Source organism: Aquarana catesbeiana, linkage group LG07, assembly GCF_042186555.1.
Source record: "Aquarana catesbeiana isolate 2022-GZ linkage group LG07, ASM4218655v1, whole genome shotgun sequence".
In the NCBI taxonomy this organism is placed as follows: Eukaryota; Metazoa; Chordata; class Amphibia; order Anura; family Ranidae; genus Aquarana; species Aquarana catesbeiana.
The window spans coordinates 185448004-185463887 of record NC_133330.1 but is presented as its reverse complement, the minus strand read 5'-3'; the positions used below and the strand labels follow the sequence as shown (position 1 = coordinate 185463887).

The 15884-nt window shown below is 41.6% G+C and overlaps 1 protein-coding gene across 3 annotated transcripts in view; it reads left to right on the top strand.

The window, feature by feature from the left end:
* LOC141103379 (potassium channel subfamily T member 2) overlaps nt 1-15884 on the top strand; it is a 2416326-nt gene that overhangs the window by 1266694 nt on the left and 1133748 nt on the right. For all 3 annotated transcript variants that reach the window (XM_073592891.1, XM_073592890.1, XM_073592889.1), the window contains exon 14: nt 13781-13889. In XM_073592891.1, coding sequence (XP_073448992.1) covers nt 13781-13889 — 109 coding nt within the window. The remainder of the gene's footprint in view (nt 1-13780; nt 13890-15884) is intronic.

The window sequence follows — 15884 nt, the reverse complement described above, 5'->3', positions numbered from 1 at the left end:
CACCTGTTTGACAGGTACATGTCATTTAACTTTTTGACAGCAAGGCCAATTCTTGCTTTTATTGAGAGTACCTCTATAGGGTTATGGTGTGAAGGTACCACCGAACCCAAAGACCAATTTTTCTGCACTTGTTACTTCTATGCAATGCCTGCGAAACAGACACCAGAATTTATCCAAAAAATCTTGAATCTTCTTCCGAGTGCACTAAATTGTGGCCTCATCATTCAAACTGGCTCCCCAAGCTGTTGTTTACAAAATAAACAAAGCTTGAAGAGAAAATGTAATTTTTTTTGCTTTATAAATGTCATTATTGCTGCAGCAGGTTCTATACACTGTACAGATGTGCCACTTTACAAGCAGACTAAGGGTCCCCCAGGCACTATATTTAAAGGAATTTTTCATTTTTATTGGTATTTCTCATTTTTATGGTTTCACTTTAAGCATCAGTAAATCACTGTTCATTAAAAAAATTATGTTTTTACAAACTTTTTTTTAATCGATACATGTCTCCAAAGGAAGTACCCAGACCCCCATACCCATTATATACCCAATTATTTGCATATAAGCCTTCAGAATGGGCACTTTTGATTTTTCCATTTCGGGTCCCATAGACTTCAATGGGGTTCATTATTCGGTTCCGAACTTTTGCAGTGTTTGAAAGTTCTGCTGTGAACCGAACCGGAGGTCGTTCAGCCCATGTCTAATAGCAAGCTTATGCTAAAAAATCTTCAAACAGGTGATAAAGAGCCCTAGAGTCACATATCATAAGAAAAATATTGAACAAGGGCTCATTTCATATGTGCTAAAGACCAAAGAGATACAAAAAATAGTTTCTGGAACAATGTTTGTGAATAGACAAAAAAGTTAAACTTTTTTTAGTAACTATACATGGGTATGTTTGCCAGTGTGCTGTTCTGTGATCCTGGACTAAAAAAAAGTGATCCTTCACCTGAAATCATATACTGTATGTGTATTAGATAAAAGAATCATTAGTTGTGCTGTTTTCTTATGAATAACTGGTTCTATCTAATTATTGTTGTTTATTTTGATGCAGCACAAGTGGTGGCCAGTTATGCGCTACTTGTTCACTGCAGTATGATATATTAAAGCATACAAATCTATTAGGTTCATCTTTAGGTTTACCTTTAGTAAAGAAGTTAATATATAACACAACTTGTTTAGATTGATTTCTGAAGTTATTAAAGGAAAAATATTTTTCTAAATGTTCCAATTGTGTATAATAATTCATGTAATGTTCTGCCTAGATGGAGTTTATGTTAGAAGATGGCAGAATTATCGTTTCTGATTACCCTCTCAGAGAGAACATTTGCATAAAATAAAAGCTTTTATTCCAGTAGTGAGATGTATCAGACTATTCTAATGAATATAAAGATCACATAAAACAGCTTATGTTCCTTATCATTTGGTTAAAATGTTGCTTTGCTTTTTTTTTTCATTTTACTATCTTCAAATCAAAAGTTAAAGCTAAAAACAAAAACCACAAATTAATGCAGCTTTGTATTCATGAATATATCCCCAATCATATTTTTTATAATGCAAACAGTGTAAGTACCGTATTTGAATTTGACTTGGTATCAGCCTCTTGCTGTCCCTGGACAGCAAGCTCAGGCTGGAGATGGGAGAAGCAGCACAAGGGGCCCATCAGTTGTGCCGCAGCACAAAGTGCATGCTGTAGAGGTGAGAGCAGAGTAACAGAGAGAGGAGCTCACCAGTCTGCTGCTTTCTATTTTACTGTCCAGCCACAGAGCAGAATGGAGAGTAGGCCTGTAAGAGTTACTGAACCACGGAGGAGAAAAACTAGCCTTTCTGCTTTGCTAGACAGGACTGTACTCTTTGGGAAAGATGTTTAAAGTGGTTCTAAAGGCAGAAGGTTTATATCTTAATGCATTCTATGTGTGCACCCCCTTCTGCCCCCCAAATATTTACCTGAGCCCAGCAAATATTTACCTGAGCCCCATCTCAATCCAGCAATGTTGCACGAGAGAGGTGAATAGATGATTTCGCGCAAACTGCTATGTGCAGATAGAGTACAAAGATAATAATATATACTGCAATGAATAAATGTGTCTAAAGTATCCACATAAAATAACCGTTTTCAATATGTAATGAAGCATACATTATAAAAAATCATGCAAAAATATTTTTGTGCAAAAATATTAAGAAGGTGTCCTAATATGAAGATATGTGGAAAAATACCACTAAAAAAATATATATTGTGTAGCACCTTTCATTAAACTATAGGATAAAACTATGTATAAAGGTGTATGGGAAATCAAAAACTCAAAATTACACAATAATGCCCTGTACACACGGTCGGACTTTCCGACAGAATATGTGCGATCGGAGCCTGTTGTCGGAAATTCCAACTGTGTGTGGGCTCCATAGGAATTTCATCCATCCATCTTTTTCCATCGGAATTTCCGACACACAAAGTTTAAGAGCATGCCATCAAATTTTCCGACAACAAAATCCGATTCTCTAAATTCTGATCGTGTGTGGACAAATCCGACGGACAAAGTGCCACACATGCTCAATAAATTAAGAGACGAAAGCTATTGGCTATTGCCCCATTTATAGTCCCGACATATGTGTTTTACGTCACCGCGTTCAGAACGATCAGATTTTCCGACAACTTTGTGTGACCGTGTGTATGCAAGACAAGTTTGAGCCAACATCCGTTGGAAAAAATCCATGGATTTTGTTGTCGGAATGTCCGATCAATGTCCGACCGTGTGTACGGGTCATGTTTTGGTAAAGGTTCAAGTCCTCTTTAAACGGACAAATAGGTGTATAAGGTTCTGTGATGGTCAAATTTGGTGAAATAAAGTGTCCATAAATGGTCTTGCTGTGATTTATGCAGTGCTATAGTCTCCCAAAACTCTCACCTCAGTGTTATGAAAACAAGCAGTCACCATCCGAGATCTCCACCGCCCTCCACAGACAGGCAGACCCCTCTGCACTCCTGCCATGGGTGCAAACAGTTCACTCCAAAATCGCTATGGTGAAGAGGTGCCTCAGTACAAGATGGGGGATAAAAATAGAGAAACCTCCAATAGTGCAGTATGTAGGGGCTAAAATGTGTTTATCATCTATTCACCTTTATTGTTTTACTGTTGTGTGATACACTTTTAGATTTCGCTGCACTGTAATTGCACTTTTTTACTTTCTAATAGATTTGTCTATTCTTAGGCCCCTTTCACACTGGGGCGGTTTGCAGGCGTTATTGCGCTAAAAATACCGCCTGCAAACCGCCCCAAAACAGCCTCCACTGTTTGTTCAGTGTGAAAGTCCGAGGGCTTTCACACTGAAGCGGTGTGCTGGCAGGACAAGAAAAAATCTCCTGTCAGCCGCATCTTTGGAGCGGTGTATTCACTGCTCCTAAACCGCTCCTGCCCATTGAAATCAATGGGACAGCGCGGCTATACCGCGGCAATACCGCGGCTATAGCCTCGCTATACGAGTGGATTTAACCCTTTTTCGTCCGCCAGCGGGGGGTTAAAACCGCACCGCTAGCGGCCGAATACCGCGGTAAAACAGCGCTAAAAATAGCGCTGTTTTACCGCCGACGCCCCCTACCGCCCCAGTGTGAAAGGGGCCTTATTGATTAGCGCGAGAGATTCACTCGAACACAATGTTACACGAGAGCCTCGGCTGTCCGAGCCTCTCCCACCTCATTGGCTGAGACACAGCAGCAGGCGCTATTGGCTCCCGATGATGTCAATCAAAGTCATTGAGCCAATGAGAAGAGAGAGGGGGCGGGGCCGAGCCACAGCTCCATCTGTGAATGGACTCACAGAGCAGCGGCTCGGCTCGGGTTCCCCCATAACAAGCTGCTTACTGTGGGGGCACTGGGCAGGAGGGAGGGACCAGGTGCATCGGCGAGGGACCCGAGAAGAGTAGGATCGGGGCTGCTCTGTGCAAAACCACTGCACAGAGCAGGTAAGTATAAGATGTTTGTTATTTTTAAACAAAAAAAAAACAAGACTTTAATATCAAACAACAAAATGGAGGGGAGGAATCAAACAAGAACGCCACATCCCAATTAATAACAGCAAACAGAATGAGGGACTAGAGGTCATGGGCCTCGGGATTTTTTAGGTGTTCAATAGAAAAGTAAATATTTACATAATATTAATGAGAGATATATATTTTATTTATAAATCCTAAAAAAAGACATGAGACAATATTCAAGTTAACAAATTCAGTAATTCCAATAAAGATGTGATACAGAGGTTAATACCACTTTCTCAACATGTTTCGCTCACTGGAGCTTCTTCAGGAGATAAAATGTGGCATCTGATCAACTACAAATAAAAAATCACAATAAATACTCATGTTCAAGATATATATTGCATTCATGTCATGTTCTTTTGGCATACATCATCTAATTGTGCAATTACTAGCATAGAGTATCTAAACAATACAATTTAGGGACATAGGTATAAAAACACAAATATTCAAAAATGACAAAAATCTACATAGAAAAAATAAACATTTTTTACTTAGAAATTTTTCTTTTACATGAACAAAGAACAATCAGAGAACCTTACCCGCGTTGCTATTAATTAGAAAAGACTAATAAGTCTGAAGTTTGGATTATAAGCCTCAAATTTTGCATATACACAATGCCTCCCAGCCTTGAATCCACAGCAGGGTATGCAGAGAGGGACAAAAAAATGTGTGGAGCTTTTCTGAATAGAAAAAACACACAACACAGATATAAGAAATAGGACAGCATATAATGTTAAAGGCAAAAAACTAAAATAAACAAAATGACTGCAATAACCACCTTAGTGTTTTGGGATAAATCGGGCAATACAAAATTACCTTATTAAATCTGTGGGTTGAATCAATAGCATCCTTGTATCACATCCGAGGGATGGTTAAAAGCAGTTGGCCTAGTTAAAAAGGGTTCCAAGAAGGAGAGAAGCGCGGCTCAGCATGTTGTTATAGGGACCCCAATCAAAGACAGGGGCCAGATAGTGGGACAGAGCGCCGTACTCCCCAAATATAGGAACCTGGGAGTTCGTAAATAAACAACCAGGTAAAATAAATTGGGAAAAAAGTCCAATCAAAAATAATCATGTATTATATATTATCAGTAACAGTGACTACAAATTGGGCTTACCAGTGGCAGATAGCAGGAAGGGTATGGAAGGGTAGTCTGCACGGACCGCAGCATTCCCGCCTCCCCCTAAAGTAAACTAAGAGACTGTAGCGGGGAAAAATCTCAGTTTTATCTTCCTCTCCGACGTGATGGCATCTGATGTCGTCACCATGTCGCGGACAGGCATGGGAGTGCCGATGCGCATGCGCCAGGGCTAGGTATGGCAGCACCATAGATGACGCGACCACGTACATAATGCGGCGGCCATTTTGTAAACACCTATGCCCATACCAGATAGAACAAGGACAAAAGAACCACAGAGAGATCAGATGGATGAAAAAAAACACCTCGATCTCAAAGGGAATTGGGAGACTGACAAATTCAAGGCCCTGAGACCAGGAAATTGGCTACCTCCAAATAAGGCCACGAAAAAATCGGAATATTGATTACAGCCCAACAATTAGGTGCCCCGGGTGTCTGTACATCCCAGATTCAAAGTGGAACAAGGCTAAAGAGGCAACAAAAGAGTATTGCAAAATAATCAAAAATAAATAAATATCAAGCTGGGCAAATGCCCTGCAGCACGGAAAGCAGGTTCAGAAATTAAAAATTAAAAAAAAATATATATATATATATTCTAATGGTAGGAATTAGAGAAAAGGCTTGAAACTTAAAACATCATTCAACCCAGGATATTGAAGGGCACATAGGTCAGAGATCCATTTGGTTTCGCATTGCAATAAGATCTTATCATAGTCACCACCCATTTCATTTGGGGGGGCATATTCAAGAGCATAGAAATGCATTTTAGTGTCATCAAATTGATGACATAGGCCTACATGGCGACTGATAGGGGTCTCCATCTTTTTCTTAAGCACCAGGGAGACATGGTCCCTAATGCAGCGGAAAAAGGGGCATTTGGTTTTCCCCACGTAGAAGGCATTGCACTCACAAATCATAAGGTAGATCACACCAATAGATTGGCAGGTGGCTAGAAATTTAGGAGAATAGACTCGTCCATTGGGAAGGACAATGTTACGTGATGCATAAATGTGTCTACAGAACCCACACTTATGGCAAGGTCTAGTTCCTTTGGTATTTGCGATAACAGTGGAAGAGGGAACATAATGACTGTGTATGATGTGATGCCTGATGGATCGCGATTGTCTGTAGGTTATCTCTGGGTGAGCTTTCAAATGTTTGGAAACATTGGGATCTCCCATCAGCAGGTACCAGTGCTTCTGTAATAGATCACGCACTCGCTGATGTTGTCCAGAGAATCTGGTAATTATTCTCAACCCAGGGTCAGACTTAGGAGTTGTTTGACCGTGAATTAAGTTCAATCGATCCTGTTTCTTGGCCCTGATATAGGCTTTCTTGAGGCATTTGTTACTATAGCCTCGTAATCTAAGGCGATCTCGTAGAGCTTTGGCCTCAAGCTCAAACTGAACAACTTCACTACAATTTCTCCTGAGCCTTAGATATTGTCCATACGGCACATTGGTTATCATAGAGACAGGATGAAAACTGTTGGCATGCAGGAGGGAGTTTCCCACTGAGGGCTTACGAAATAGAGTGGTGCCAACAGTCCTGTCAGAGTTTATAAAGATTTGGATGTCCAGGAATGTCAGAATTTTCTGACTAACTTCCATAGTGAAGGTGAGATTGTAGGAGTTCGATTTGAGGCCTTCAAAAAAAACTAAAAAGATCCTCCTTGTTACCAGTCCATATAAAAATAATATCGTTGATATATCGTCTCCAGATTGGTATCTGTTCAAGGAAGGTCTGCATATCCTCCCTAAAAAATAAATCACGCTCCTATCCCCCCCAGATACGGGTTCGCATAGGAGGGAGCACATTTGGTCCCCATAGCGACTCCCTGTACCTGGAGGTAATGGGAGCGTCCAAATAAAAAAATGTTCATTAAAATAAATTTAAGGAGATCCAAAATGAACCTGTTATAGGCGGGGGATATATCACTGTTCTGAGAAATGAAGCCCTCCACAACCCCAACCCCCATGTCGTGGGGAATGGAGTTGTAGAGGGCCTCCACATCAAGAGCCACCAGCCATGCTCCCCCAGGAACCGCAAGACCATCGAGTGTTCTAAGAAGATCACTAGTATCCTGTAGATATGATGCCTTTAATATCACTTTAAATCTTAGAAGTAGATGGAGAGATATACAAATACTTTGGCTGCAAAAAGCACATATATTATATAAGTATTTCATGTGTATATTTAACTGTTTGACTGGAGTATAAATGTAAACTCATATTAAGATGTTTTAAAATAGCTTTATGGTTAAGCATGATATCGTCTCTAACCTAAAGCGGTATTAAAGCCCAAAGCAACAATTTATTAAATTACAGCTTATCAGTTTTTAGCTGTAGTGACTATATTAGTTTCCTTTTCTAGACCTTTTTTCATTTTTTCTCTTAATTTTCACTTGGTGATTCAGCCAGCAAGTTTGTTACTTTTTAACTTACTTTGAAAGACCAAGCTGTCCAGGCAAAGTAGCAGTTACAGTAGAGGCTTGAGACAAACTATTAAACACTGATGGGGGTGCTTATGATGGTCAGTTTTATTCATTTATGTAAAACTTTTATTTCAAAAGGGAAAAAAATGGTTGCTGTAAGTACTTTTAAAGTGTTAGCTGGAGTTCAGCTACTGTACAACTTGTTAGTCAAAGCTCATCTAAATCTCCTAGCCCAACACTACCCTCTCCCTAGATTTACAAAGCTGCTGTCCAAAGATGTTTGTTTTACTACTTCATCCAAAATGCAGGCACCAAAAGTCAGGAAATGTGTCACTGGCTGGATCACTAGATGAGATAAAGGAAAAAAAAGAAAAGGAAAGCGAATGCAGCCACCAAATCTAAGGATTGGTAAAATGCAATATATTATATTTGTGGGGGGTTAATACCACTTTATAGGCTACTAAAAATGTGTAATGGAAACTAAAAGGATACCTGCTGGCCTAATACAGAGTGAGAACCACATCAACTGGCATAATAAATAACAAGACAAACGTGTATTATGGGAGCACAGGCAATAATATAGGGCCATTGCAAATGGTATTTAGTTTAACCACTTGAGCTCCAGGAGATTTTATCCCCTTCTTGATCAGGGCATTTTTTGCTATTCAGCACTACTCTATTTTAACTGGCATGCCTTACTGTATGCAAATATAATTTTTATAAGTTTTTTTCACACAAATAGTGCTTTCTTTTGGTGGTATTTGATCACCACTTTTTATTTTTTTGTATATAAACGATATGGGTTAATGGGTTAACAATTCATGACAGCTGTGATCACTAGTGATCTGTGATTGGCTACAGATAATCAAATGGTACAATGGTGCTGTGATTGGCCCAGGTACCATGTGATCGCTGTGGGCCAATCACAGCATTGGCAATACAGCTGTTCATTCATAACAGCTGTGTTGCTTATGCTGTGAATTTACTCATAATAGCTTTGTTGACATTGTAATCATGTGATCGAATAACAATCACATGATCACTAGGCCTGAGTACCGGGATCCAAAATTTGCTGTGGGGGAGCACAGTGCACTGCTAAACCCTGCAGGCACATGAAGTACGTGATTGTGTCTGCATGTGCACGCCCCACCACAGTATGTGTTCTGTAGCAGGTCGCCAAGTGGTTAAAGTGTTGCTAAACCCAGGACCCTTCAATAACTATATCTGGTCTTCCACAGTACACAGAACATGGAAATGCAATTACTGTAGTAAATATAAACTGATAAATACTCTTTCTCTTCAGTAGTTAGAGCAATCTTGTGTCTTCTATCAGTGTCCAGCCAAGCACTGGTTAAAGCTTGTAAGAGAAGTTTTTTGACTGTCCAACGAGACTGCAAGACCCCTGACCCTCTTTCTGGACAGTGCTGATTGGCCCTTTGCTGATCACATGCACTCTCCCAAGAAAAAAAAAACAAAAACCTCTTTAGCAATAGGCACAAAACTGAGCATGTGCAGCCTGACTCCATAGACTAGATAGATAACTAGTGTTATCGGGAAATTATCAGGAGACAGTGGAAGAAGGGGAGGATCAGAGAAGCCAGAATCAAACAGCCTTTTTACACAATGCAGAGGATTAACCCCATTGGTTCCACAGTGCGTATAACAAGCATGCTTTACTGCATATACATACTGATTTTACTGCTGTGGTTTTAGTAACTCTTTAAGACACTCAAAACTGAAAATATGCACAGCTATAGTCAAAGCAGGCCTTGTGACTGCTATTGGGTCCAGCAGCAAAGGGAGCCCAGTATTGCCTGGCTATATAGTGATTTATGCAGTTAATAATAGCATTTATAAAAAAACATCTGGAATATATAGATGCTTAAACATACTGGAAATTTCCACAATTCTGTGAGAGTAAATGGTATTATTTAAAAGTAACCATTGAAGTCTGTGCTAATATGTAGTGAGGCGACTTGCAAGGAATTAATATATGCAAATTCCTTAGGCTGCTTTCACACTGGGGTGTTAGTTTGTAGGCAGGTTGGAAATGTGTGTGCAGTTAGTTTTCCAGCAGCAGGCCCAGGTTTGGGGAAAGGGTTAAATGTTTTTGGCTCAGTTCCTAGGCTTTTGGTTTTGCTGGGCCCAAAGGAATCACAACAACCCTTGCCCGGTGGTTGTGGGGGTCTGCGGGCGGGGGGTTTATCAAAATCTGGAAGCCACCTTTAACAAAGAGGACACCCAGATCCTGCCCCCCCCCATGTGAATTGGTAAGGGGTACATTGTACCCCTACCATTTCACAAAAAGAAAGTGTCAAAATGTTAAAAAAAACACAGGAGATGGCTTGGGACAAGTCCTTTAATAAAAATAAAAATATTAAAAATAAAAAAGAGATTCCAGTGATGTAATCCAATAAATCCTTTCCCCTACTCCAGCGATGTAATCCAATTCTCGATCTCCAGCGATGGATGATCTCAGGATCCTGCCTCCACCGGAGGCACCCAGCCAATGACGGGGCGCCATCTTGACAGCTCTTATGTAGCTGAGGGCGCGGCCACCTGTCACGTGACCCCGTCCCCCTCTGACAAGGGGAAATGCCGGGGTTTCCCAGTGATGTGTACGGGTGACCCTGCCGCCCTCTGATGCAATGGGAATCCTGCGTTAAAGGGTGTTCCGCAGCTTTTCAAATTTGCTGCGAACACCCCAAATTGTTCGCTGTTCGGCGAACGAGCGAACAGCCAATGTTCGAGTCGAACTCATGTTCGACTCAAACAGATAGCCCATCCCTACTCCTAATGCAAACATACAAGCTACAGTGTGTAGTGACATGGGAAACAGAGAGAAACTGTGCATTTTTACTGCACACAGTGAACGCTGATGTCTAAGTAGGGGAACTTCCTTAATGTTAGATTCTTCACATGACCACAATCTCCACCTGGTCCTGGGCATTGATGAGTGCACTGCACGCCCTACATGCACAGGCACATATGACCCCACCCACACATTTGACATATTTGGAAAAGGACCTCCAACATGTTAGATAGCAGAGGCATTTCTGTATGTTTTTATTGATGTGGTTTTAATATAACCACAGTGCCACCAGCAGGTGATCCAGGTTTTATATACTACACTATAAGAACTTCTTTCCCTGATCTGTTGGCACGGCACTGCTTTATATTGGCGGTTATGGTTTCCTTTGGAAGCAGACAGGCATGGAGTGATCTGTGCACAGAGTGAGAGACTCATCTAGCCCAAGACGGTGAATATATGCTGTTTGCCTCTGACCAGCGCTATAAATATTGGTGCTGCATTTGTCCTATATCTGTTACGAGTTTACATGTATCTCTGTGGGTTGCCTCACCACCTGTAGACTTTGATAGTTACTTTAGATGACACTTTTTCTTGCTTTTGTGATATTGGATATTGGTACTATTTTATGTGCTTCATGATTTATTTTATAATGGTGTATTTTGGGTTACACTTATACTATATATATATATATATATATATATATATATATACCACTAGGATTACTATTCTCATGATGGATATTTATACCCCCTGATATACAAAATAGAAAATGGCTCAAAAACGTGTTAACTATTTTCCATAGCAGATCCTTTGTTATATAATTTTTTTCTACTTTGCTTTAAGAAGAATGTATACATAAGCATGTTTTCCAAGAACATGAGCCCTGTCATGCATACATTTTAAAGGCAGGGGTGTGATGCAAAGCATGTTTTCCAAGAACATGAGCCCTGTCATGCATACATATTTGAAGGCAGGGGTGTGATGCAGGACCAAATTTAAAGCATCATAGGCCTGGTGTTGAGGATTTTGGTGGGCCTTAAGGGCCATGTGTCAGCGTATGCCCTGGGGTGAAAGGGCACAGCCGTGCAGGCATAACACTATGGAAGCCTGGAATTTGATTTGCCAATTTGCCAGGCTTCCGTAAAGGGCGCATGTTGGTGTGCACCCTGAGGTGAATGGGCACAGCAGTGTAGGCCCAACGCTACCGAGCCCCCATAAGAGCCCTGCATTGGTGTGAGCAGTGCGTGCTGAGGTGAGGGGGAAAGGTGCAGCTGTACAGGCCTAACGCAACACTACAGAAGCTGAATACCAGGCTTTTATTAGGAATGCCTGCCCGGTGCCTGTTATTAATCCTGTCACTCAGCCCAGGTGGTGATTGTGGAATGCAGGGCCAGTCAGGGCAGGGCTTCTGTTAGAAATCAAGGGACCCCATAAAGCCTACCTGAAAGGTACCTCCCCCTGAAAATATCAAAACAATATTTTCACTTAAAATAAACTAAAGTCATTACTAGTGGATACAAACATACCATAACTTCCTGCTAAATCTAAAAGACAAAACTATATTGAGTTAATAAATAAAGTTCTGTGTTAATGTGGTCTCAAGCTCATTCACAAAGGGTGCTGTGGCCTGTAGAGTATGAATCAGTGTTTTTATTTGTTTTTTAATGTGGCTATTGTTATGGGATGCAGCAGTTGTACGAATACAGTCGCAGGTCCTAATTTGACAGGCATGTTGGTGTAGGTGTATGGCCTTCAAACATTGGCAGAGTTTATTTGGGACCACTCACCCACACTTGCACACCTGTCAAATTAGGACCTGCAGCTGTAACCATACAGTGGCTGCATCCTCATAGAGTCACAGATGGCTCCAGCCACACAAACTGCTCATTCACACTGTATGGGCCAGAGAACCCATGTAAATGAGCCCTTAATTTTTTTTTAAATCATTTTTTACAATTTTTATTTTAAAGTGGAAGTTTAGTCAAAACCTATTCTCTGACACATTTTAAGTGCAATCTATCTAGCCCTAATCTATTAAAATAATTTTTTAAGATTTTTTACAACACTTTTGGGTGGGGCTTGGTTGAAAGATCAGGGGTCTAAACAGACCTTTGACATTTCACCTTTAGGATAGAGAAAGAAAATGAGGAAACACATTTTTCAAATTCTCTGCAGCCTCAGCTGCAGTGCAGATGAATGAACAGGACACAGAGGGTCCTGTTCATTCATAAACTGGAGCATAGTAAAAAACAAGTTTACTATGCTTCAGTTCATTCACTAAAGGAAGGGGCCTGTAAATTACACATTTATCAGCCCCTTCCCCCGCTCTCTATCCTGAACATTCCCCTGTGTGCTTGCAGCAGCCAGCATGAGAGGATAAGCAGCAGCCTGCAGGGCAATCAGATATGGGCAGGACAGGGATGGGGATTGGTACCACAGGGGGCAACTACGAGAACAATTCCTTGTGTGTCTCTCCCTTCCAGCAACCAAAAGCCAACAGGAGGGAGAGGGGGAAAAATGACTTTCAGCTGCTGCAGAGTCCCGCAAAGGGCATAGCAGCTGTAATTGCAGCAGTACCAATCATCTTCCCTGTTCTGCCAACATCCAATTCCCCCTGTTGCCTGCCCCCCCCGTGTGCCAAGGTCCCTATACTGGGGGGTGGGTGGTACCCCCATGTCGGTGGCCCCTGAGTCAGGGGAGACCTCTCCCCATTTCTTTCTATGTGCAACCTGAATCTGTAGCTCCAATAGCCCCTACAAGGGCTGGAAAAGACAAGCAAAGTGCCACATCCGGGGAGACCACTGCAATATACAAAAGTAAAAACAGTTCACTGCAGACAAAATATTGAAAGCGTAGTGCATATACATCTACAGCCACATGTGTGGCCAGCTTAGGAAGAATGGGTTTAAAGTTAGGGCTTTCAATAGAGTGAGTCTCTTTTTTTCTGCAATTTACCTCTTTTATAAATTAATCTTATTATTTAAACTCAACACAAATATGCATATATCGCTACCTGGCTATTAATTTAGGTCTCCAGTTTCATTAAATGTGCTATGCAACTAAATCTATTGCACTGAATTTAAAGCTCAACTCCAAAATGTTAAAAATTTTATTTTTTTAATTTTGGGTAGATTTGTATGGCTATTTATGTTTCTATAGGAGTGGTTTATTTTCTCTCTCTGCCCTGGAGACATTCTACCATGCCCAAATGGTGGCAGGAATCTCCCCAGCAGAGAAAACATTTAAAACCTAGATGGTGGAATTCAAACCCTTCCACTCTCCAAAAAAAGTGAAAAGAAATTATTTTAGTTGGAGCTGCAATTAAATCTGCCTTTAACACATGAATGTATATTTTATTTTTCAGATCATGTTGTATGTGAAGAAGAATTTAAATATGCAATGCTTGCATTGAACTGCATATGCCCAGCCACTTCTACACTAATCACTCTGCTAGTTCATACCTCAAGAGGACAGTAAGTATTTTATTGTGGTTGTATATGTACTGTTTGGTGCTGTAACACCTCTCAGAGGTGGGCTCAGAACAAAATATGCATTTACCACACCTAGTGTAATCTCATTTTGCCACAAATTCATCTATGATAAATCATTGAAAAACAAAGAATGAAAATGTTTTATCATTTAATGTACTGCAATATTTGCAAACATGACATCTAGTCAGCTGCTTCAAGTATTGCTTTCCTTAAAGCTGATCTCCATGTTCCTTTTATCTTTAAAAAATTTCATTTGGACCAAGCTGGTTCAAACAAACTATTTACTTCAATAGTTGCAGTGGCTGGGAGTGCTGTATAATCTGTACGTAGCCTCCCCTGTATACAGTATACAGCAGGGGCAGATCCAGAGTCTAGTCTTGGGAGGGGCACTGCCAGAAAATACGTTTTTTTGTGGGCAATTTATCTGGGTAATGGCTGGTGTTAGCATCCATCATCACAGCACCATAGTTGATATGGTGTCAGGATGATTGAAGCGTATTATTTCTATTATATTACATTGTTATATAAAAGTTCAACTCACCATAATGCAGAATCAGTGGGAGCCCAGAGTTTGTCACTTGCCATGTCGCCTGCCTTTAGATGCAGATTGTCACTTGCCACGTCCCTGCCACAAGTTGCGGATTGTCACTTGCCTGCCAGCAGATGCTGATTGTCACTTGCCACGTCGCCTTTCACCAGATGCAGATTGTCACTTGCCACAAGTTATGGATTGTCACTTGCCACGTCACCTGCCACAAGATGCGGATTGTCACTTGCCACACGTTGCTGATTTTCACTTGCTACGTCACTTGCCACACATTGCGGATTGTCACTTGCCACACATTGCTGATTGTCACTTGCCATGTTGCCTGCCACCAGATGCAGATTGTGACTTGCCACAAGTTGTGGATTGTCACTTGCCACGTCACCTGCCACAAGATGCGGATTGTCACTTGCCACACATTGCTGATTTTCACTTGCCACACGTTGCGAATTGTCACTTGCCACACATTGCTGATTGTTACTTGCCACGTCGCCTGCCACACGTTGCTGATTGTCACTTGCCATGTCACCTGCCACACAATGCGGATTGTCATTTGCCATGTCACCTGCCACATGTTGCAGATTGTCACTTGCCACACGTTGCTGATTGTCACTTGCCATGTCACCTGCCACACATTGCGGATTGTCACTTGCCATTTCACCTGCCACATGTTGCAGATTGTCACTAGCCAAAAGCTGTGGCTTGTCACTTGCCACATCAGTTGCCACCAGATGTGGATTCTCATTTGCCACACATTGCTGTTTGTCACTTGCCACGTCACCTGCCACATGTTGCGGATTGTCACTTGCCACATCACCTACCACATATTGTGGATGTCACTTGACACACGTTGTGGATTGTTACTTGCCATGTCACCTGCCACATGTTGCAGATTGTCACTTGACTGCTGCAAGGTGCAGATTGTCCCTTGCCTGCTAAGGTGCAGATTGTCACTTGCCAGAGTGAAGACAGGCAGCAGAGAGATGATATAATCTCTCTGCTGCCCGTGGCTGCACAGTGAGGGCAGAACTGCAGTGATGCAGGGCGGGCGGTGAGAGATGATGTCGACTGGCCCACCCACTCACTCATCCACTGACTGGCCCACCCGTCCGCTCACTCACCCGCTGACTGGCCTGCTCGCTCACCCACTGGCCCATCACTAATTTTTCGGGGGGGGGGGTAATTGCCCCCTCCCCTGGACCTGCCCATGGTGTACAGTGCTGTGTTTCAGCAACAAAATGTGAACTTCCTGAACTCCCAGAACAAAATCAAGTCAGGCTAAGCACTGCCCAGTCATTCAGAGGAAGCTTTATATTCTATAAATGAATACAAAGTTTCCTCTGATTGGTATAGTTAGTGACATTATCTGCTCCTCTCTTTGCTTTTTATAGAATTACAAAGAATTACAAAGCTTCCTCTAAATGGTCAAGGGG